Source organism: Hypomesus transpacificus, chromosome 3, assembly GCF_021917145.1.
Source record: "Hypomesus transpacificus isolate Combined female chromosome 3, fHypTra1, whole genome shotgun sequence".
Taxonomy (NCBI): domain Eukaryota; kingdom Metazoa; phylum Chordata; class Actinopteri; order Osmeriformes; family Osmeridae; genus Hypomesus; species Hypomesus transpacificus.
Window position 1 is genome coordinate 11288957 of NC_061062.1, and position 24879 is coordinate 11313835.

Here is a 24879-nt window from a genome sequence, read left to right on the forward strand (position 1 = left end):
CTAGCCCCAGTCTGCCTGCTTACTCAGGTGACTGCATCAAATCGTAAATAGGCATGGGAACATTCCTAACAGGAGTATGTCCTAATATAGAGAGATAGACAGATACATATGGATAGACAAAACTGGATAAACAGTACAGTGCAAAAGTCAAGTAAAAAAAAAATACACACACAACAATGATGCCCCTACACGATTCCTTTTCTTCCCTGTGCATTACATGTTAGCACGTGAGACCAGTATAGATGCTACATGTAGCCTACAATCTAAAGATCTTTATCATGACAACAGCACAACAAGCCATGGAGATCTCCATCTAAATGTTGCAAGGGACTCAAACAGCAAGGCAGTGCATTCTAACAGTTCCATTCTTGTCTGCACTGAATCAGAAGTTTTTACTCTGTGCTCTGGTTTGTTGCTGCATGTCCTGACAGAATTTCTATAGATTCTTGCAGCTCATTTTTCTTTTGTCTACATTTCTTTGCCTGAAAGCTGGTTTAACAAAGGGCCCATTCGATACATCCACACAGAGACACGCACAGACAGACACACACATACACACAGCCAGTCTATTCATTCCTGAAGTGTCATGGCCACTAGGTTAAGTTAGATGAGGCATAATTCTACTGTTTTCCTTTTCATTACCAAGTTAATTTCTAAAGGCCAATAACTAATATTTTTGGTAAAATATAAAAAACAACATCTGGCCTTTCAACTAAGCTTAAAATACAAATGTTTGTGTGTGGTGGGGGCAACATGTGCAACAACAGCACATATGGACTTTTTGGAAAGAAACCAATGGAATAATAAACAGACCCGAGTTTAACATGTTTGGTAAGAGGGCTTACTGTGCATGCATAGCTGAGCATCTCCCAGATGAGAAATGGGGGGAGAAATAGAGGGATGAGGATATTTGCCTCGCTCGCTACTTAGTGTCAGGCTCCCTTCTCCCACTCTTCTGATCTCAACACTTTTTGTACCTTACCCTTCAATGAAAAAAGGAAAGTGCTCCACAGTGGATACAATAACCTAATCAAGCTGAGCCTTTGAAGGGGTGTTGAGACTGTGAATGGCTTTTTAATCTTACGAAAGAGCACTGTAGGTAATACTACAGCAAACACTACAACTTCACATTTCTTTAAGAAAAAGTATTTTGTCTCTTGATACTGATGGCTATGATCTGAAAGGGGGAAATGTAGAAGTGGTACTAGCATTGCAACATGCTACTAAAGGATAAGAACTATGCTGTTGTGCTGACAACAATCAAGCGTTTATATATAAAAAAATAAATAAAAAAACACATCCGATCGAAACACATTACAGTTAATGACAACAAAAGCCAATTAGTGGGCCCGCAGACTGTTTCCTGTCAGATCAAGTCTCCAGCTCATCAGCTGTGAGTGGAGGTACGGGGAGGGGAGAGGACACCTGAGGACTGCTAGCCTCAGGGTAGGGAGAGGAGCCAGGACAACAGAGAGCTTTGGAGACTCTGTGGTGGTCCTGTGTTCCTGTGAACTGTCCACTGTATTCAAAACAAACAGAGGAGGACACACCAGGCCATGGGACCACTTGCTGGGCAGGGTGCAGGAAATTGAACTCTAGAGGAGGGGTTTCATCAGGAAACACCTGGTATCCTCCATGTGTGCATTTTTTTGATGCGCAAGTTTACAAGACACACATTTCAACTTTTCACTTTCATCTCCATTTAGCCAGGAGATGTACTGTTACAAAGTTATTGGTTTGCCATATTTCAAGTAATACTGGTTTATAACATTGCTGACTCACAGAACAACCCTTGACAATAGGTTATGTCAGTATCTAAGAAGATGGCAGGGCAGAGGTCAGAGGTCACTGTGTCAGCAATGTGTTGCAAGGGTTACTGTTAACTGGCTTGACTGGAGCAGTATAACAGGATTACTACTGGGCTGCAGCTTTAAAGGGGAATTAAAAAGGGGATAGCTATAGTGTTAATCCAACAATATACATATCCATCTAAACACATTTTAATGGATTGCTCTGAAAATCCCACAGGAAATTTGTTTGCAAGTGCCAGTAAATTAGGGAGATTTGACAGCTTTGTGTGGAAAATAATGAGCATTAAGCAGTGACAAGTTGAACCTTACTCTCATGACTTATCACGGTATAAACGTGAGCTAGACAAATACTTACTCAAATGCGAAGAATAGTCCACTTGTAAGCAGAATAAGTATGAGGGTTAGGTAGAACACCCCCGTCTGTCTGGCCATCATAATCCGTCCATTGCAGTAAAATTTATTCCGACCAGGAAAAGATTCCCACTTTCTCCTCTTCGGAGTAGTTTTCTTGAAAGGTGTCTCCATTGGGGTTGAGCTGCGAGTGCTTATCTGGCTGTACTCGCACTCTCGCATAGACTCAGACACCCCGAGATGCATCAATTGTCACGGTTAGTGAAATCCCCAAAAGTTGATGCAGCAGCGCCACTGTAATAAAATCGATAGCATAAAGTAGTTGAATCAGTAAGGCTAGATTATCATATTTCAATCCCTCTCCGACTGCGGCTTTAGCTAAATCATCTGATCCACAAGCAATGTTTGTGATATTAGTTATGTTTTGTTCCGTGTTCTGACAGCTGTCATAAACCAGTGAACACTCTGCATAGCCAGGCTATGTTTTTCCAAGCTATGAGCGAGCGGTCAAGATGGTCTTTCTTACTCTCTCACTTAAAGTTTAGCAATTGGTTAGCCGACAACTTGCTACATCGACAAACTGTTACTCTACTATACTAGCAAGTGACCTAACTTGCTAGACTAGCTACACTGGGTAACATTTCTGTGGTATCAGTGTGGTGACATCTTTCTGGCCAACACAACTTTCTAATTGTGTTTTCTTTCTATTTATGTTGGTTAAGGTTGTATCACCACTGGCAAAATCAAGTTGGCACTGTGTACTTGCGCCCAACCATTTTTGTTGCTACGTAAATGTAGTTAGCTAGCTATAGCTAGCAAGCTATGTTGTCTAAGAATTGAAGCCAGCAAAAATGAGCTTAAGAAGTGACTAGCTACCTAGCTACTTTCTGTCTAGAGAATACTAGTATGACGCTAACTAGTACAGTAACTACTGTAACCCGTTATACAGCTAAAGTGATGAACAAAAAAGTACTCTTATTGAACAACAGGCAGATAGCTGCACTAGCTGAAATTAGCTAACGTCGTTATTTCGGTAAACTAGCTAGCCTAGCTAGAACAGTCAGTGATGACTGATATCCCTTCCACCACCAGCAGTGTGTGAATTCTCCTTCACACACTCTCTCCGGAACGGTGCTCACCCAGACGTCGGCAGTTGGCACGTATTCCTTTCGTTACCAGGATTATTGCAAGTTGAGGTCAAAAACAAGATGACCATTTTACTTAGAAGTTCAAGGGTTACCAAATACGTAAGATTGGTATCTGTGAAATAGTCCTCGCGTGTATCTAAAAAAAAAGTAACGATATAAAGGACAAATCACACCAAATTGCGTGACGGGTTTTCATAAAAGCTTCATCCTTCTAGCCAGTCATGCTGTTGTCGTGAACACACTCACTGGACTGCCTCGCGCGCAACACGAAGATACAAATGAAAGACGCTGTGGTGAAATAGAAGGCAAATATTTTGAAATATCCCGTTCATTCCGATACGTTCTCAGATAACATTTTCAGACAGGCTGCTGAAACATAACTAGATACCCCTCAATTTTCAGATACATTCACACGGATGCCACCTTCACATTGCCATGCTCGTTGCAACTACAACGTCAACACTTAAATTGAGCAGGCAAACCAAAGCCTTCTTGTCACAACCGAGCTCCACCCCTTCTCCTATCACTATCTGCAACTTAATTTCAACAGCTCACTATATCTTTGGTGGAAAAAAAGATTTAGTTACATAAATCACGAATTAAAAAAATGCAGTCTTATTCAGTGCGACAGTAAACAGCATTTCCCTTTATATTGAATAAATCCGGCACTCCTCATCGGCACTCAACATTAAGATTACGTGGGTATGGGGTATGACATGCCCACATTCCAGCCTGGGTCTCCACATGACCGGATGCAAATTCGTGACGAGCAAGCTTTGGTCCTGAAAATGACGAATTGAAGACCTGTGAATTGGCCCCCCTCTCACAGTCAACAAACAAGCCCTCCTCGCGCTCCTTTTGGCTGTGTCAAGACTTAAGGGAAAATTCTCAATATAAGAGAATAGGATGGGTTTCAAACGTGAGTCTAAAACCAAGATATTGGCCAATACTTAAATGTTTCATGATTCAGATCTCAGATATGCTTAAACATTGGACACCAAATACAGCACATCTACAAACACATGCAAGGGTTCTGCTTGTGTACCGTGGTGCTGAAGGCCAGTGGAGCCAAATCTTCTTTTGACCACTGATTCACCCACATACAGCACTCTGGTGAGAGGCGTGAGGGGGCCAGAGGATGTCCAGCCATTCAGCTCTGGGGCAGCCGGCCTGCTGCCTGTCAGCACTATGACTCAGCCCTCACTCAGCCCCTCACAGGCAGCAGTGTGTGGGAAGCCCTCTTCAGTGGTGGGCTCTTAGTCAAAGTCAGTGATCCTCCAGTCATCCAAATGTGTGGCAAAAGTGTGGGCTTTACAGTGCAACTACAACCCACACAGACATTTAAATGCCACAATCTAGAGTAAATAAGCGAAGTGTGTTACAAGTAGCCCTATCTGAATCATTCCTTTCCTCTTAGCTGTAGCAATCCCTCGCTCATTTGTAATCTGACAGCACAGTTGTTTAAAATGGATGAGCAACTGCACTTTAGAGAAGTTTGGAAGTGTGAGTAATTCAGTGCTGTTTTGGAGGGAATCAGGCAAGCGCATATTCTATTACTCCACCGAATAAGTAGAAGCAACCTCCCTAATCATTCCTAAATCAAGTCTCCAATGAGTCTGTGTTTTGCCAACCATAGTATCTGGAATGCTATTATCAAGGCATCTTAAAATATACTTTATTTTGAGAATTTGCCCAAATTTGTCTGGGCAGGACAAGGGAGAACATTAACTGTTTAAAGGGGAACTGAAAAACAAAGGGAACTAAATCTAAGGGGTTTTATTCTATGAACAAATAACGAAAGAGGTTGACGTTGAGAGGTTTTATCTACACAGCAAACATGAAGATACAGGAGTTTAATGAAGGGCACTATCAGGAGTAGGGACTCCAAAGTGCACTAAACCTTGTCTGACCCCTCTCACTTAATCAAGCTGCTAACAATATTGGAGGTATTGACCTTATTCAACTCAAGTATACATATAACCACATGTAGGGAAATTGTGATTATAGACAGATAAACAAGTTGCATGGCATGTGTCACATAATGTAGTCTGAACTATAAGATTCCCTGATTTCCCAACACCGTGGCTGTATTGGACTGAGGTTGAGATAGTTCAACTAAGGACAACTCTCCCCAACTGCAGGGTCACAGTAAGTTTGAAGGGTAGCTTTGTCACTTTTCAGTCAATGTGCTTTAGAATTCAGCTGAGGCAGGAATGATACTTGAAATATGCATTCATTTAGCAATCACTTTTATCCAGAGTAAAGCTGTTATCCAGAGAGGGATTCAAACCTATGATTTCTTGATCTGCAATCAAATGCTATTCCATTTATCCCCAGCACAACAATTGCTACCTATGATGCACTTTCTGTGAACTGAAAAACCAAAAATAAAAGTTTATTATTATTATATATATTTTTTTACTTTGCTTTATTACCCTAAGATTGTCCGGACACAATACAACTCTCCCGGTGCTTCACAATGTCCAATGTACATTAATTTGTGACAGAGGAAAATTAAACTGGGAAAAATAATGGGATGAGAGGGGAAAAGGGCAGATTTCACAATGAACAGTAGACCATATGGATGTGGTGTGTCTTCTTTTTATTTTTGAACTACATTGCCTCGGCTCAAAAATATGCCCATTTACAATAACGGAGGACATAGAAGAAAAGAAATACGTCCACAATTCCTATGTAACCTCAGCTATGACCCCTGATCCTGGAACTTCCACATGTGATTTACCAAAGCGATTGTTTTGATCAGCTTTAAGCTATAATACAATGCATACAGGAACATACATACAGATACCTATACATCCTCAATTTCCAAATATTGACTCCAATAATAAAATACATATAATAACAATAACCAATCTTACCAATAATAAAAGCATTTGCCATATCAATCAGAAGTTTCATCTTTTTTTTTGTAGTGATACTACTTTTGATTGTGAAAGTACAGAATCAGGTGTGCCCGATATACAACAGTCTATTTACATAGTGTTGACTTGAGTTAAAAAAGGAAAGAAGACAAACATAATGCAAGTGCTTAAGAAACAAGATTTCTTTGTAAATGTTGACCCACAGGTAGTGACTAGGAAAGATATTAACATCAAAGTGAGTCAAATTGTGATGGACTGTTTGGCTGATGCTTGGCAACACTGCCTACCCATGGTCAAAAGCACACATTGCATGTGTTTCAAAAGGTTCACATATTTTAGTTGCTCTCTAAGGGACAACTTGCACTAGTCCTATTGCACATATTTATTTTTCCAGCAATGGAAACATTTACATTTCTGTGTAAAAATCTTTTTCCAGAACATGTGTCAAGAAAAGTTCTACCTACTGTACAACGTTTCACAATTAAATACATCTGCCCTCCTTGACCAACCTCAACACACAGGATAATATCATATGTGATTATAAATCTAAAAAACCTTTTTGTAAGAGAAAAGGAAACCAAAAGAATCAGCACCAAAATCCGCCAACAGCTTTGGTGAAACAAATTACAACAAACAAAACAACAAAGACGTCTTCGATCAAACATATCAACGACAGCAGGTATTAAATATCTGTATTAAAATCATTTCTCAAATCACAAAACCAAAGTGTAAATGAGGCCCAGGAGCTATACATATATATATAGATATTTGTATTTGTATATATTCATATGATATAAAAACAAACCTTTTCCTTCCATTTCACTTAAATAAAAAATATAAAACCACAGAATTAACTTGTCAGCGTCCATCAATACAAGTCCGACCTCTCCTCCTGTCATAATTTTCCAAACTGAAAGAGTACTTGGCAAATGATGGCAGCTACGCTAGAGTTGAGCACAGAGGAGATTGAGATTTCCAGTAGCCTGCCTTCATAGAGCACAAACTCTGACTTGTTCTCCTCCACCTTGGCCATGGCCAGCAGAGCCTTGGCAGCTCTGCACATCATGTTGACGCTGGGTGGCTCCACAGGTCGGTGTCCCATGTGTAGCAGGCTGTGGGGGTTGTGCTGGTACTGGGCTACGCTGACTCCGTCCTCCAGGAACCCCACCAGGTTACCCACGCTGCTCTTCTGCACGGCGATGGCACGCGCCGCCATAGGTTCGCCCTGCGCCAGGTTGGAGAGGACGGCCACCGCCATCTCACGGTACACCTGGTTCTTCCTCTGGCCCACGTAGCGCACCAGCGTGGCAAAGAGCTTTTCCTGCCGGCTGAAGGGCGGCGTGGCCAGCAACAGGTCCACGTTGGCGTCCTGGATGCTCAGCTTGCACAGGCACTCCAGCACCAGTCTCTGGGGGGTAAGAGGGGAGTGGGGCGCCGCGGATGGGAAAGGGTCCTGGGCCTCAGCCGAGGGGCACACCATCCAGTGCAGCAGGCCGTCAAGAATGGGCATGCAGATGCTCTCTGGGTAAACAGATAGGTCCAACTGGCCGGAGATGTTGGCCAGAGTCACCATAGTGTTCTCCCTGAGCAGGGACAGACAGTCCCACCACCACTCATCCTTGCTAAATGCTAATCCCTGCTCCTGCAGTTCCTCTCGCTGGTAGCTAGGTGGCGCCCTCTTCCTCTCGGGATGCTGGTGGTGCAGCAGGAGGAGCTTCCCCAGAATAAGAACCAGGTTGGGGTGTCGGGACATGTCGGAGTCGTTACCGGGGATGAAGGAGAGACTGCGGACGATGTTGGAGATGCAGAGGCAGCGTTTGGCCAGGGAGTCCTGCCAGGGCTGGGAGGTGGAGAGAGGGGTCTCATCTAGGCAGCGGGGCTCATCCTCCAGGAGGGTGATGCGGTCCAGACCCCCGTCTGGGAGCAGTCTGAAGGGGTAGGTAGGGGAGGAGTGGGTGGGGTGACCGTCAGAGAGAACACCGAGTCGGGCACAGAGCACGTCATCAATGGTGGCTGTGATGACTCTCTCTTTCTGCTTCTCTCCTTCTAACGCTGACTCGCTTTTCTGCTCTTTCAGCGCAATCTCTTTATCTGACTCTTCCTGGGTTTTGATTGGCTGTCCACCCCTAGGTTCAAAATGCGTCTGGATGTGGGCGGTGGAGTCGCCTCCACCGGCTTGCCAGTGTAGAAGTCCACTGCTGAACTCGGTCACATGACCCAGCTGCTCAGACATATCCTCGATCAGGTGGTCTTTATGGAGGATCTTGATTGGCAGCTTGTCATACTTGCTGGCCTGCTTAGGCCTAGGCTCCAGTTCTGACTCAGACTGCTCAAGAGAGTCTCCCTTTGCCTCCTCCGCCTTTTCACTCACCCCCTCTCCTTTCTCTTTCTCCACTTCCTCTTCATTTTCCTCTTCCTTCTTTACCTTCACCTCAGCATCTGACACCTCCTTCATTTCATCAGGGACCAGCTCTGTGACAACGGACGGGGCTTCATCTGTGACCGCAGTGGGTTGCTCCTCCATCGGCTCCGCCTCCTGCACGAGCACAGCCTCTGATTGGCTGTCACCATCTGTTTCCATATCAGAGGTTGGTTCCTCCCCCTGCTCAGCGGCGGGGCCCAGGAGGGTCTTCTGACCCACGGTGCCCACCTCGTACTCCTCCAGGATACCAAACATCTCAATCAGACAGCGTCTGAAATGCTCCACGATGAGTTCCAGGAATCCTGGCAGCTGGAGGAAGAAAACAACATTAAGTAGCATCTCTGACAGCCATCAGCTAATTTTAGCCCAAATAATTCCTTTGACATCAATGGTCAGAGCCAGTGGGTAAATCTTTCAGTTTAAGAATTCTCTTGTATATGTATTGGTTACAGTGAGCCCAGTTTTAGTCCTGTAGAGGTGAAAGGTGAACTGATTGCTCCCCCTGAGGTCAACTTAAACTTGAAGTTACCTGGGAGAGGTTGAAGGAGGCCACGGTGCTGTCGTCATACAGCAGGATGTTGATGGTGTCCAGGGCCCATGTACTCTCAGCCAATAGGCCTGACTTGAGTGACATCATCACTCGCCAGGCCTCAGGGGTACCTAGGCAAAGAAGAAAAGATCATAATATCAGACCAACAGACATTCACTCCCGGTTGCACTGATAGAAGGTCAATCATGAAAAAGAACGTTTAAATATCATGGACATCTGACATTTTAAGTGTATTGGACCAAACAAGGACTGGGGTTGCAAATGAGCCTATTGGCTAGAAACCTTTTATGCAACACAGCTACAACATATTTTAATTTATGTATGTAATAATGTGCGCTGCATTATCCCTCACAAATAAACAAATAAATAAACAAATAAATAAACCAAAGTAGCAGTAAGATGTTCCCAACAAAATGTTAGAGCAAATGGATGGTTTCCTGTTTTACCAGTGTCCTTGGAGGTAATCTTGCGCCGTGGCTTGAGTAGGGGCATGGTGGACTCCACAGATCCCAGGGGGTAGTTGAGGTCTCTGCGTAGGTTGGGAGGGATCTGACCCATGTGCCCATTGCCCTGTGAGCCTGGCATCCCCGGCTTAGGCATCTTCATTGAGGACATAAAGGCCGCTTTGTTGGGGGACATACGCACCTCCATAGAGCGTTGGAATGCACCTGGGCTGGGGGCTCGGGGGAGGTGATTGGCCATGGACGGGGATGTCTGATAGGGTGACTGGGGTTGGCGAGAGGACATGGGTGGCATCCCACCAGAGGAGGACATATAAGCAGACTGGCGGTGCCACTGGCTCTCCTGCCCGATCCTACCCTCCAGGTCGTCCCCTCGACCCATTGGCCCGTAGGGGGTCATCTGGGATGGCCCCCCCTGTCGGTTGGGGTAGGGGTAGCCCATGTCTGTTCTGGAGGGCCACATGTTAGGCTGAGGGCCATCTACTACATTGTTGGGGGTTCCTCCGCTCATCATGGCGTGCTGGGGGTGCTGGCCTGGGGGCCCCTGCAGGCGGTCTCGAGGGTACGGGTAAGGGAACTGGCTCTGCATGGGTCTGCGCTCAGGACCCGAGTAGCCAGAGCTGTACTGGGCGTACATGTCGGGCTGCTGGTTGGCATACTGCATGGCATACATCTCCCCTTCATGTCTCTTTCCTGGTGGGCCTCCGTACATCCCCTCCATGGGACGCTTGTAGCCCTGGGGAGACGTCCAGAACCACAGCTATGATAACAATCGTATAATAACAGTGGCAACCACAAATCTGTGCACCATGATTTACTCAACCACAAAAGTCTGCATCATAACAATGGTTTCATATGGCAGAAGTTACGACTCAAACTGACATTTAGGGGGGGCAATAAACACTTGATTTAAAGCCAAATGCTCTACCACTGAGCTATACCCACCCCATAACATGAATAGCTATGTGTATCTATGTTCCATTCCATCCAATCAGATCCTCTATTTCTGCCCCTACTGGACCATCCCTCACCTGTTGCTGGGGGTACATCCCTGAGGGGTGCATCCCATAGGGCATGCCAGGGTACTGCTGCCCATATCCATCATGTCTGGGGAGGAGACGACAGGGGGTCAGGGGCTTGAAGCCAAGTGTCACGTTGTGATAAGGGTCAGCATGGTACGGGACTGCACACTCACCTCTGCTGGGAGGGGGGGTATCTACTGGAGGAGTACATGCTGCCCTCGCTATTGGAGGGTCCCATGTTACTCTGACTGCCGGGGGGGCCCATGTTTCCTTCCATTCCCATGACATGGTCTGGTCTGGAGGACACAACAGGTCAAACATCAGGGAGAGACACAGAAGAACCAGGTCATTTTACTTGTACCAGGTAATATTGCTAACCAGGTAATAATAGTTGTAACAGCTAATATTGCTAACCAGTTAATATGCTTGTACCAGGTAATAGTGCTAGCCCTGTAATATTGCTAAGGAGGTAATATGGGTAATCAGGTAACATTGCTTGTACCAGGCTAAACTGCCAGCCAGTTAAAATTGCTAAGATGAACTGTGTACTGTAACAGCAGTGTACTGTTGGCCTGCCCTCTGTGCCCACCTCCTGTCGTAGCCTGGTCCATAGGGGTACTGTGAGCACTGGGCCATGCCCATCCCTGATGCAGGCCTGCCGTACATCTCCTGCATGCCACCACCAGGCATCTGGCTTGCCATGTAGGGCTCGCCCCCTGCCACTGAGGAGAGAGAGAGAGAGAGAGAGAGAGAGAGAGAGAGAGAGAGAGAGAGAGAGAGAGAGAGACATGTGAATACAAAGCCTCTTCAAAAAAGATACAATCAAAACATACCTTTAAAAAAAATCGACATGATATGTAGACAATGCAGTGTGAGATTCAGAAACTCAATTGCAGCCACCAGGGGGCACTAGTACTCTATACTCCCTTAATGTTAAGCCTGTTTTCGTGAGTTAAGTCTGCTTGCTGTTAACTCATCTGGTCTCTTCACTCAAGACCCACGTTTTGCAGAGCATGTCTTAATATTCACAACCCATTCTTCATTTCAATATCCAAACCATCCTGTACAACTCAAACAGGTGTAATGCTATGAGAAGGGAGGTTCTTTTGGTTGAAACATTTAGCAGTGTTGCAAGTCAGGGAACAAGAGGCTGTGCCACAACAGCATGAGAGGGACTTGTAAAAGGAAGTGTGCTGTGACAAACAGCCTGGATGTCCCCTTGCCACCACTGTAAAACACGGACATCTGGTCCACATTGGGAGACGCAGCGTGACCGGACACACAACGAGCCCGGCTCGGCGGAGAGGGAACGTCCGGAGGACAGCCGGACGCTCTGGGCGGAGGCTCAATTTAGCTTGTCTGAGAATGTGTTTTTAGGAGCTGATGTTATTTGTTTATTGGAGTGCAATGGATGGAATAGGCCTGGATTTGAACGTAGTAATGCAAATGAGAGGGTGTTTATTGTCCTGTCCACAGCTGCTAGACTGATGTTCTGGCTGCAGAGTGGCGTGGCTCCATGGTCACTCACTCTTCCTCATGCCAGCAAAAGGGTCCTTGGCATCGTACTGCATCCTCAGCATCATGTCAGGCATGTTGACGCCCTGCTGGTATGGACCTCCTCCACAAGGAGGCACTGAGTTGCGCTTTTGGAAGGCCGGGTCACTGACTTCAGAGAAGGGGTCCTGCACACTGACAACGCTGTTCCTAGAGAGATAGAGGAAGTAAAAAATGGGGGGGGTGACATTTAGAAAGGGTCAGTTTTATTGGAGAAGCTGAGATCAACATGACTTCAGACCACCCCTCCACACACACACACATAGGTTACCTGTTGGCCGGCACAGGGGTGATGTGACCCTGGGGTGTGGTTGCAGGGGTGGGAGGCTTCAGGTCCCCTGTGGCCTCCGCCATGGAACTGCTGCTTGATGACTGGGGGGTCTGGGGGCCCTGGAGGGAGCCAGAATGTGCTGAGAGAGAGACAGAGAGAAAGAGAGAGAAAGAGAGAGAGAGAGAGAGAGAGAAGATCAATCAGCTCAATAAGCAACACATTTTCCCTTTGTGGACCTCCTAATCCTACCAGAGTACATTTAGAAGAGTAGAGAAGGAGGGGTTTATGGCACGTTTGCAAATGAAGACAGTTCAATTCCTATTTGAGATTTTTCTCTGCATTAATCCAGACCTGGGACATTGGCCTGGACATGACTCCTGTGTGTACTGCCAATAGATGACGTACTTGTCGTAGTAGAACACAATATGAGATCACAGTGTGATCAGCTGAAACAACCAGGTCAAATATCTATGAGGTCTACGGTAACTACGGTAACTCCATCCCAGAACTTCCAAACTCCTGGATGATCTGGAACACACGCAGCTCACATATTCACGCATGTACCAAAAACACACAGAGGGACTGCTACGGGGAGGCCGCTGAGAAGGAAAGAGGCAAACGAGTGGCAAAGAGAGAGGATGAGGAATGGAGGAAGGGGAGGATGAGGCGAGGGTTTCTCTGAGGGAGTTGCCCACTGGAGAGCATCCACAGTGGAGAGCTTTACTTGGCAGCTTTTTTGAAAAGTGTTTTGCTGGTTGTTTTTTTCTTTAGTACTGTGGGGGGGGGGGGGGGGCTATGCTGGAGGGCAATGCTTTATTTGAGGCATCAGTGTAAGTGTGTGTGTGTGTGCACACGTTCTATGTTCTATTTAACAATACAGAAGTAGAGCACAGGACCACAGTGGGTCAGAAAGGATGGGTTTGCCACAGACCTGAGGGTGTTCCTACATCCTGCACAGCAACTGGCTACAAATTGGGGTTACACTTCTAAGACGTTAAGCAACCTTTCCGATTTCTAGCAGTTCAACGATATAAAAGTATCAAATAAATATCTGTTACGACAGAGAAGAAACAGACGCAAAGACTCAAAGAACCCTTACAAAGCAACATGGAGAGGAAAGAAAAGAGGGGAAAAGGGAAGCGTGTGAAGCTTGAAGGAAAACACGGATTGTTCTAGAAGCTAGAAAGAGACTGTGTAGCCTAATGAGCGTTTAGTGTACAGTATGCTGTGGTCTAATACAGGCTACACGGCCTTTCTCTGCACTGCATGTTTCCACAGGGGGGGAAAAAAAGAGAACGTTTTAAAAATTCATAATAAATCTGAATAATTTAACAAAACCCATGCTAGTACCTCGTCGAGGCAAGGGAGGAAGGAGAATGCGAGAGAGAATGAGGGGTGATATGAGGTTTGGTACAGAGGTAAAGAGGGAGCAATGGAGAGGGGGAAAGAGAGAGAGGGGAAATTGGGTGCAAAGAGTCTTTGGGATTCTCCTCTTTTAGGGTTTCCCCTCAGCTCCACTGCCATCAGCCACACACACACACACATAAGTACACACGCACGTCTGCACACACATACACACGTGTGAAGTGGTGGGAACATGGAGGGGTAACTGGATGGGTAAGAGCACTGCTTTCTGTCACACACCACAGGCAGCCAGACTCAGAGCGCTAAGAGAGGCCAGTTTGAGGGGTCATTACTTACACAACATGAACCCAGATGCCCCCACTTTACATTTACAGAGAGAGAGAATGACAGAGTAAGTGAACACTGGAGCAAAACGCTTGAGAGTGGTGTTTTAAGTTTAGTGGGTGTGTGTGTGTGCATGCCTGTTTGTGTGTGTGTGTGTGATAGTGTGTCGGTGCGCAGGCTAACGTGTGTCTGTGTCAGCCGGTGACATAATCCAGGACTAGACGAGAAACACTGACAAAAACAACCCTCTGCTTCCCTGACGTGCTTGTGAATGAAAGTTGACCGGAGGTTATGTTTGTTTACACTCCAGCTTCCACCCCTCATTAATCACACTCGGGGGGGTGGGGGTGTGTGGGGGGGGGGGGGGGTGGATTCCTTCCCCCTCTCAGCCCTCCACCTCTTGGCAGCCTGACAGCTCCCTTGGTGACATCATCACCTGTCAGCTATATATAGATGGAGTCAGTGGGGCAGAGAAGGGAAAGGATAGATGGAAGGAGAGATGGAAATAGACAGATGTATGTAAAAAACACAATGCTGCCTGCCACACATAACAACCTCCAAGACGACATCTTCAGTTTTATCGACCGATCCTTCCCAATTGTGCGTATTTATTTTCGATATTGCCGTTCTTTTGATGCCGGGCACTGAAACCCCTCTATAAGTATCAATTATATTTCACTCTATTGGTAACTCTGAGGTTTTCTAAACCCAACAGGGGAGGAATAAAAATATGATTCTGGAAATAGAACCTCAAAATGGAGGATGAGACGATAATGTCCCCCATCATGAGGCTATAGTAACACTCACATGCAGAACTATGCATAAAGGGATGTGTGCTTCAGTGTGTGCGAGTGTGTGCTTGTGGGCATGTACACTATGTATGTGTAGGTGTACCTGTTTGTGTACATCTGTATTTGTAAGTGAGTTTGTGCATGTGTGCGTGTACGCTATTATATCTGTGAGCGTGTGTATGTGTTTGTGTGAGTTTGTATTAGCGTGTGTATGTGTTGAAGGCAGATGCTCCTTCCACCCCTTCAGGGAAACCAATCAGAGCGGAGCCTCACCAGGTGAAGTGTGAGTGTTCTATTTAAAAGGCAGGGTCATTCTTCTCATCTCAGCTCGAAATTAGAGGCGCAACATCCTCGCCTCGCTCTCCTCAGTCGCCCGCCATGATTGTGCTAAGACACACACACACACACCTAACGAGACATCCACCTCACAGAAAGTTGCCATATAAATAGCATAAATGATATCGTCCGTGATGATATTACTTAGCCTTTGTGACATTGTAATCAAATCAGGCTATAACTGTATTTAAATACACTCAAGTGTTAATATCATCTGAGCTTGATAATTGCTATGCAGCGTATCCAAGGAGGGTGTGGGTATGTGTGTGTTTGTGTGAATATGCTAGTTTATTTGTGTATGTTCTGCTTGTTGTTCAGTTGATTTCTCAACCTATCCCCGTACTCTAGGAAAGGAGAGCTATGGGTTGGACTCACTAAATAAACATGTCCTGCTTGATGTTTTACAGGCTTAAAAACTGATACAATTTTAGCAAGCTAGTTGCTTTCCTCCTGTTGGAATCACTTAGCATAGGTGGCAAGGAAGATGGTGCATGTCTCATCGGGCTGACCCAACCAACAGAATTGCTTGCATGACAAACTTCAGTTCCATTTCAAAACAGGAAACCTTGTTAACGCCATTCCGTAAGGTTGCTGTACTGCTTCTTACCAGGTGAGGGTGGCTGCACCTTGGCCTGCTTCCTGTTGTCTCCCCCGGTGGCGTGGGCGTCGGCCAGGGGCTCCTCCCCTCGCTCCACCTTGCACTCGTAGGCAAACAGGTACTGGATGTACTGCTTCTTCAGGGAGCTGGCAGAGCTGCTGGACGTGCCCACACTCAGGCTGGAGGACAGCTCTCGCCACTTCTTACTCTTGTTCACCTGGGGATAGGAGATAGGAGATAGGAGGTAGGAGGTAGGAGATATGAGATAGGAGGTAGGAGATAAGACGTAGGAGATAGGAGGTAGGAGGTAGGAGGTAGGAGGTAGGAGGTAGGAGGTAGGAGGTAGGAGGTAGGAGGTAGGAGGTAGGAGGTAGGAGGTAGGAGGTAGGATGTAAGAGATTGTACTGTGGGCACCTCAACTGCTTGTTCAGAAGCCTGCTGAGCTGAGGATGTTATGCTTTGTAGGCCTGTTCCCTCACCATAGCCAGGCCTCCTATCTCCCTGACGGCCAGATAGAGTCTGCACAGGTCCAGGGGCTTCTTGCCCACAGCGGGCAAGTGGGGGATGGGTGTGCCCCTCTCCTCCATGAAGGTCAGGTAGCGCTCCACCCAGCCACGCCGCTCCGGCTCACCGCCCATGTCAAACAGCCGTGTGATTCGCTCGCTGGTCATGGTGGAGGAGTTGGGCTTCTGTAGGAAGGAAGGAAGGAAGGAAGGAAGGAAGGAAGGAAGGAAGGAAGGAAGGAAGGAAGGAAGGAAGGAAGGAAGGAAGCGCAGGGTGTGTCAGACAGGCTTACTGGCATCACCTAGCCCACATCTCCCAGCATCTTCATATTTTTTCATTCAATCAAAGGATGAGTCATGTGGGATACAAGAAGGGCAAGCGGTAAAATTAGGATCAGTTCCACTGCTATGCTAGCTAAGTAAAAAAAACACAACAGAAACCTTACATTGCACGACATTAGGCTAGGCCCCCTGACTCTAGACACTGCTAATCCAGTACTGTCCGAGCATGAGAAAACAAGGCTACGAGGAAGCTACAATCCACCACCCGGCTCAGACACTGCCCTGACGGTGGAACTACAGTGCCCTCCAAAAGTATTGGAACAGTGAGGCGAATTCCTTTATTTTTGCTGTAGACTGAAAACATTTGGGCTTGACATCAAATAATGAACGTGAGACCAGAGATCAACGTTTCAGCTTTTATTTCCAGGTATTTACATCAGGATCTGATGCACAACTAAGAAAATATCACATTTTGTTTGAATCCACCCATTTGTCATGTGATCAAAAGTATTGGAACAGATATACTTAAAACATATTTAAGTGAATAAGACTTAATATTTAGTTGCAAATCCTTTGCTTTCAATAACTGCAGCAAGTCTGTGACCCATTGACGTCACCAAACTTTTGCATTCTTCCTTTTTGATGCTTTCCCAGGCTTTCACTGCAGCCTCTTTCAGTTGTTGTTTGTTTTGTGGGGTTCCTCCCTTCAGTCTCCTCTTAAGCAGGTAAAATGCATGCTCTATAGGGTTTAAGTCTGGAGATTGACTTGGCCAGTCTAATACCTTCCATTTCTTGCCCCTGATGAACTCCTTTGTTGTTTTGGCAGTGTGTTTTGGGTTGTTATCTTGCTGCATGATGAAGGCTCTGCCAATCAGTTTGGTTGCATCTTTCCTTAAATTGGCAGACAAAATGTTTCTGTAGACTTCCGAGTTCATTTTGCTGCTGCCATCATGTGTTACATCCTCAATGAAGATTAATGAGCCCGTCCTAGAAGAAGCCATGCAAGCCCAAGCCATGACATTACCTCCACCGTGTTTCACAGATGAGCTTGTGTGTTTGGGATCATGAGCAGTTCCTTTCTTTCTCCAAACTTTAGCCTTTCCATCACTTTGGTAAAAGTTAATCTTTGTCTCATCAGTCCATAAAACTTTGTCCCAGAATTTTTGAGGTTCATCTCTGTACTTTTTGGCAAATTCCAGCCTGGCCTTCCTATTCTTCTTGCTAATGAGTGGTTTGCATCTTCTGGTGTAGCCCTTGTACTTTTGTTCATTAAGTCTTCTGCGAACAGTAGATAGTGATACCTTCACTCCTGCCATCTGGAGGTTGTTGCTGATCTCACTAACAGTTGTTTTAGGGTCTTTCTTTACAGCTCTCACAATGTTTCTGTCATCAACTGCTGATGTTTTCGTTGGTCTACCTGTTCGACGTCTGTTACTTAGTACACCAGTAGTTTTCTTCTTCTTCAGGACATTCCAAATGGTTGTACTGGCTATGGCCAATGTTTCTGCAATGGCTCTGATTGATTTTCCATCTTCTCTAAGACTCACAATTGCTTGTTTTTCACCCAAAGACAGCGCTCCGGTTTTCATGTTGTTTTCACCTCTGAATACAGTCTGCATAGACAAAACCTATCTTACCCAATCTGAACCTGAGTGTAGACATTCAGTGGTATTTATTGATTGAATAATGTATGTAATAGGACACACCTGGGCAACAAAACACACCTGTCAGTCATATGTTCCAATACTTTTGCTCACGTGACAAATGGGTGGGTTCGAACAAAAAGGTGATATTTTCTAATTTGTGCATCAGATCCTGATGTAAATACCTGGAAATAAAAGCTGAAACGTTGATCTCTGGTTTCACATTCATCGTTTGATGTCAAGCCCAAATGTTTTCAGTCTACAGCAAAAATAAAGGAATTGGCCTCACTGTTCCAATACTTTTGGAGGGCACTGTACCTTCTCTGTGTATTAGGCTGAGGACACATGGAGGGCAGTAGGACTGTGGAGCATGAGACGCTTACAGGGCTGGAGGGGGTCTTGGGCCATGCAGGGCTGCTAATGCTGTCGCTGTCGTCCCCGTGGTAGGAGGACAGGCTGGCAGGGCTGGGAGACAGGGGCGAGGGCACAGGCAGGGCACCGGGGGTGGGGGGCTGGGACACACACTGGCTACTGGTGTAGCCGTCCTGGAGCTGAGAGGGGGGAAGGAGGGAGGGAGTCAGGCAGAAAGATTGGGAGGAAGAGAATGGAGAAGAGAGGAGTATAGTGGGAGAGAGAGGGAGAGAGAGAGGGAGAAACCAAGTTAAACAGAGAGACAAAGAAGCATTGGAGAGGCTGACAACTGCTCCAGGACACTGAACAGGTATATACGTTTCAACGACAGATTGTATGTGTCAGCAAAACCATGTGCACTTGTGTATTTTTTTTGCTATCTCTCCTTCTCTCCTTGTTTTAGACAGATCATGTCTTTAGGGAGCTCTGGGGCGCTTTCAGCCAGCTTTGACTGCCTTAAATAATTCAACAACCTCTACTACTATTATCAGCAGAGAGAAGGATTCACACACCCCCAAAAAATATGGAGGATTGGGAGGAAAACAAAAGGAGAGTATTGGAGAGAGCCAAAGAGCAGAGGAGCTGAGCAGAGCGGTATTCTGGGGAGAAACAAGAAGTCAGCATTATGGGGTGTTGGGATGGAAAGAGTATTTCAGTGTGTGTCTGTGAGTCTGTGTGTGTGTGTTTGTGTGTTTGATTCCCCTATCTTTTTAGTTTGAGCTGGCAAAACATCAACACAGGAAGAGAGCTGAGGGCAAAAACAAAGCGAGGGAAACATTAATAACTGCAAATGTTAAACAAATCATTAAATATGGCAAAAGAAAACAAAACCACACTGCCTGCTGTGTTGGTGCAGCGTGAGCCAATCACATCCGCTCGGTTCATTAGTGGATCCAAATTAAATCAAGAAAAAAGAAAGAACGCGAGGGGTTTGCCGTACCTTAGGTTTTTGGGCCTCGTTGGAAGGGGGGCTGCTCTCCTCCTTGGGTTCTGCTTTCTGCTTTCCCTCTGGGTTCATCATCCCACCCCCAGCCATCCCTGTCCCTCCTTAGCAACCAAAGAGAAGACGGAGAGAGGAGCCAATGAAACGTCCACACGTTCATTTACCGGGACTGTTCGCTCATATACACAGGTTCGTTTTTTTGCTCAAGACCCTTTTAGAACCAGAAAGACGTTAGCCAAACGATTACATTTGAGATTGGAAAGGACTTCCATCAAGGCATGCACTGTGTAAGGGCTGAGAGGGTTATGTGTCCTTCTTTTTATATTACAGATACTCAGTGGCATTGTGTATGTAACTATTGTGAGGAATTATAATGGACAGTGTGATCTTTTTTTCCCTCTTGATCTTGGGAGAGAAACAGAACTCTTACAGGGTGTTGTCAAAAAAGAAACTTTCAAAAGATGAGGGAAAGAAGGTTAAAAAGAAGGTGAAATAAGTTATTGAAAGGACAGAAAAAGGACAGAGGTCTACTGAATGAAAAGCATGTGCATGGCCAAGTTGCTCACTTATTCAAATACCAAATTGGGGTTGGCTTTCAAAAGCCCCTGGTTGTCCTGTTTAGTACCACAAAAATGAATTTCCTTTTCTAATTGAAAAAATAATAAGAGTGCTTTTTAAATATAAAAAGCATATCCAATTTGAAGAAAACAGCATAACCTCTATGCATTCAAGGTTCAACCATTTATTTTCTGTTTCAAGGCCCTGGCGTGACTCAATGTGAAACTAATAGCTTTTCAACCAACCCCAGGGGCAGCAAAGATGGGTTTCGAAGATCCTTGGCCCTCTAATTTATTTGAAGTCTTCCAAATGTCATGCAAACCTGGTATTTAGTTTGTATAAGGCTACACAGAAAAAAGGCTTTTCATCAGAGTGAGGTTCTATCCAAAGAGAGGTTGGTACAATGGGCTAGGATGAAGGGCAGGGTACCACATTAAACTGTTCTCAGGAAGGTCAACTTAACAAGAGGAAACGGACCGGAGAGAAAATAAATAACGCACTTCACAGCAAGCCTTAGTCCCCTCTCCCTAGCTTTCTCTACCTCACTCGACCTCTCCCTACCGTTCTCAATCTCAGCTCTACCTCTCCCTAACGATCCCTCTCTCAGTCTACCTCTCTCTACCTCTCCCCAACAATCCCTCTCTCAGTCTACCTCTCTCTACCTCTCCCCAACAATCCCTCTCTCAGTCTACCTCTCTCTACCTCTCCCTAACTTGCTCTACCTCTCCCTATCTCTCTACCTCACTCTATCTCTCCCTTCCTGACTCTACCTCCACCTCTGTTGAAAGCAAAAATACAAGCACAGATGTTTTGACATTGTATTCATTCTGAAACTTCATTTACATTCTGATTGGAGGTGATTGACTACTGGCCTATGGACGGGTACCAGAGATAAAATGACTATAGTCATATAATAAAGTGTTTAGTAGAGTAAACAGTGAGTTTACATAAGGAAGGCTTGCATCATATCCTAACAATGTTTCTGTGTTGTGTTGGTGAATGCTAGTTATGAGATGCTCTGGGCTTATGGTCCAGGGGTTACCTGAGGGTGGTATGCTGTAGTGCTGGCCCTGTGGTGTGCCCATGCCTGTGTTGTTGCCCACAGCCTGGCTGTAGGGGGCGCCGGAGCCCATGGTGCCCGCCTGATTCACGCCAGGGCCAGGGTAGCTGCCCTGTCTGAGAGAGAGAGAGATAGAGAGACAGAGAGAGACAGAGAGAAAGACAGAGAGACAGAGAGAGAGACAGAGAGAGAGAGAAAGAGAGAAAAGGAGAGAGAGAAAAGAGAAAAGAGATACTGATAATAAATTGATCTGATTTCCCATGTTGTTGTATCTGCATACCCTTACTTACTGTAGCATTTGCATTGAAAGAAGGCTAAGTACAGATGAAATCTCTTTCAAATCTAACGTGCATGCAAGCGGCTGTGGAACGGAAAACACTCTCCATCCACCCATCCCTCTCCCTCTCACAAATCCTTCTCTCCTGCCCCCCCTCCTCCCCCTCTCAAAGTCATAATTTAACTAATTAAGGTGTGCTTCTGGAGAGGATCATGTTATTTGTTGCCATGGCGACACTGCACATCAATCCCCCTGCCTCTCTCTCTCCGGGGCACATCACGTGTCGGCGCGAGGTGGGGGCAGCGGGGACGTCAGAAGTGGGGGCTTAGCTGCAACCTGCTAGAAACACTAGCTCCCACCTCGGTGTTTAGCGCTCCACAAAACGTGGACCGTACCACAGTAAGGAGCCAGAAGCAGGGCCAGGATGGACGCCATTGGGAGGGGCTCCGTATCCTGCTGGCCCAGATAATCCACTCAGATAAGAGGGGATGGGAGGAACGGGGGGGAGGGGGGGGTTGAGGAGGGGGGAGAGAAGGGGAGATGGAGGAGAGGGTTGGAGAGAAGTACTGAGTAGAGAGAGAGAAAGGTAGACAGAGAGAGACGCTGGTAAGAGGTGGATAGGGGGAGAGAAAAGAAAGTAAGAAAGAGAGGGAGGGAGGGTCAGCTAAAAGACATGTACAGTAGGGAGAGAGAGAGGGAGGAAAGCAGAAAATAAGACACAAACACATCATCTTCTCCAGGGTGGATAAGTCCCTTGAAGTGATTCAGGCAGAGAGGAGTGAAGAGGACATCGCAGGACTGAGGGGAGGGTTGGAGGGATGAGGAAATAGTCTCTCCATGTTCCAACAACAGAGGCATCACGCACTCCTACTCTAGGGTCACTTCAAAACCTCTGTCACTCCGGACGCACAACAACCACTCATAAGCCTCATCTCTGTTTCATCTCTGAGGAAAATTGAAGACACCCCAGATTTGTGTCACTCTGAGAGACTCCCCGTCCTCACGGAGAGATGCAGTGGTGTTGGTACACACAGTTCTATCTCAGTAACACCAGGAGTTGGAAAGGATACACATAAAGCCTAAACAAGGAGGGGGGGAGGGGGAGGGGGGGTTGGTTTGGTAACCCTCCCGCTAATCTCATCACACAGATGTAATTAGTCATAGAGCTAGGGTTGATGATACATATGTAATCCCAACGTGGTTCCTGTTTCACTGGCACAGCCACAGACATTAAACACGCGCACACCAAACCCAGCACGTTATTTTTGTCCTTATCTCCACGTTGAGAAGAACGACAACCTCCTATACGGCCAAAATGCCCCCGCCCCCCCCCCCCCCCCCCGCTCGAAATGTAAGCGGACGCTTTCATGTGAATAATCTAATATTGAAAGAAATCACAAACAACAACAGCAGCAGTGAGAGCCAGTGGAGTTCTGTGGCGCGAGCCCATTATTACTAATTCATGTCATAAAAAAGCCCATTAGGAAACACTTGATGGAGGGGACGCACAGCGTTTAATCACATTTAATATATGCATGTGCTGCCATAAAAAAAAAGCCACCGCGCATTTATCTTGCTCTCGGGCACCTTTGTGTGGTGGAGAGACGTAAAAAAACATTGTTGCCGCAGAGAAAAATGAGATGGAGAGAGAGAGAGAGAAGGAGTTGGAGATAGAAAGAAGGGGAGAGAATATATAGAGTGATGAAAAGAGTGAGAGCCAATACAGTAGGGGGGGAGGAGAAAACAGCACAAGGTAGCTATAGCAAGCAGGGGAGTGAGAGAGACCACATAGGGTAACAGAACATTGTGAGAGGTGAGAAACAAGAGTAAGAGAAAGAAAAATCGGAAGAGAGAAAGGGGAGCTAGAGAGAGAGAGAGACTCAGAAAGACAAAGAAGGGGAGTGGGAGAGACAGAATGGGAGAGAGTAGGAAAGAGAGGGAGAGAGAGAGTGTCCCAGGGGGACGGTTGGGGCTATATTTCCAGCTCAGGGCCCATGCAAGCTGTGGGTAGGTACTCAAAGTAGCATGAGCAGAGCTAGGGGATGGTGCGGGAGACGGGGGACGCACACCCTCTGCACAGCAAGAGTCCTCTCAGACACCACTTTCAATCTCACTGCCTCTCACACACACTTCTCCTCTCTCTCTCTCTCTCTCTCTCTCTCTCTCTCTCTCTCTCTCTCTCTCTCTCTCTCTCTCTCTCTCTCTCTCTCTCTCTGTCTCTGTCTCTGTCTCTCTTTCTCTCTCTCATGTGTAGTCAGGGGTGGCCTGGAGATAGAGCCAGAGCTATGGGGGACACGATAATAAACATTCTGAGAAGGATCTTGCTACTTCTGCTGGATGGGTCTCTAAAAAGTTACAAATCAATTCCCGGAGATTGAATTGGTGCTAAGACTGGATCAGTCGTACATTTTGTCATTTCACACAGGCAGAGAAACACGAAAAAATCACTAAGGCCTTTTTTTTTTTTTTGCTCAACAACAATTATGAGTGATTATCCCATGCAGTGCTAGTAAAATCAGAGGCTTTTGAAATCTCGGGTGAAAAATGCACTCTTTCTTCTCTTTCTAATCGCTCCCTCAAAGACAAACAGATTTGTAATCACAGTTCTATGGAACTGAGTGACACTAGCCTGATCCCCTTGCTCTTTTATTCCCTTCATTCTCTCCTTCCCTCCCTCCGATGGTGCCAGTCTCCCCTCCTCCTCCAGCCCTCGCTGGGCGCTCCTGGTGCCCTTAGTATTCTGCCCACATGTGTGAAGGACATTGGAGGAGGCCAGTCTACGCCCGAAGAGAGAGAGAAAAAGAGGGGGAGAGAGGAGTGAGGGGGGGGGGTGCCAGGGGCTGCCATGGTTACCGGGTGCCAGACAGCCGGACAGCTGCACACAGGCTCTGACACTGGTGCTGTGAGTGTCTGTTTGGCCCCTTTTCTCACGCCAACGACACACCGGCACATCACAGCCATACTCACACAGGCAAGACGTAAGGCTACTAAACCCCTGAAGACCAATACCCAGCTATATCACCCTGACGGTGTGTGTGTGTGTGTGAGAGAGAGGCAGAGCGAGAGAGAGAGACACACACAGTGAGAAAGGGAGATGGAGAGAGATATAGAAAGGGTGGGTAGAGGGTGAATTGCATGGCGTAGTCGGTTGGAGGGCATGAATTATATATGGGCACAATCTGCTCTCTGAGGCAGGCTTCTCCTCCGTCTCAGCTCCAGAGCCTGCTGCCTGACTCAACCGCCAAGAACAGAAACAAACCCAAAATAAAACAGGCAAATGAAAGGACAGCTTTTAACATATTAAATCCTGAGACCC

At 46.3% G+C, this 24879-nt stretch overlaps 1 protein-coding gene across 1 annotated transcript in view; it reads right to left on the minus strand.

Annotated features, from left to right (window-relative positions):
- Positions 1-6020: 6020 nt before the first annotated feature.
- LOC124466490 (AT-rich interactive domain-containing protein 1B-like) overlaps positions 6021-24879 on the minus strand; it is a 117039-nt gene continuing 98180 nt past the window's right edge. Inside the window, 13 exon segments of the mRNA XM_047018386.1 lie at positions 6021-8923; positions 9144-9274; positions 9611-10361; positions 10657-10732; positions 10821-10943; positions 11237-11369; positions 12176-12351; positions 12473-12611; positions 15896-16103; positions 16366-16575; positions 18698-18865; positions 19666-19772; positions 21269-21402. Of these exon segments, the coding sequence (XP_046874342.1) occupies positions 7088-8923; positions 9144-9274; positions 9611-10361; positions 10657-10732; positions 10821-10943; positions 11237-11369; positions 12176-12351; positions 12473-12611; positions 15896-16103; positions 16366-16575; positions 18698-18865; positions 19666-19772; positions 21269-21402 (4192 nt within the window). The 3' untranslated portion in view covers positions 6021-7087.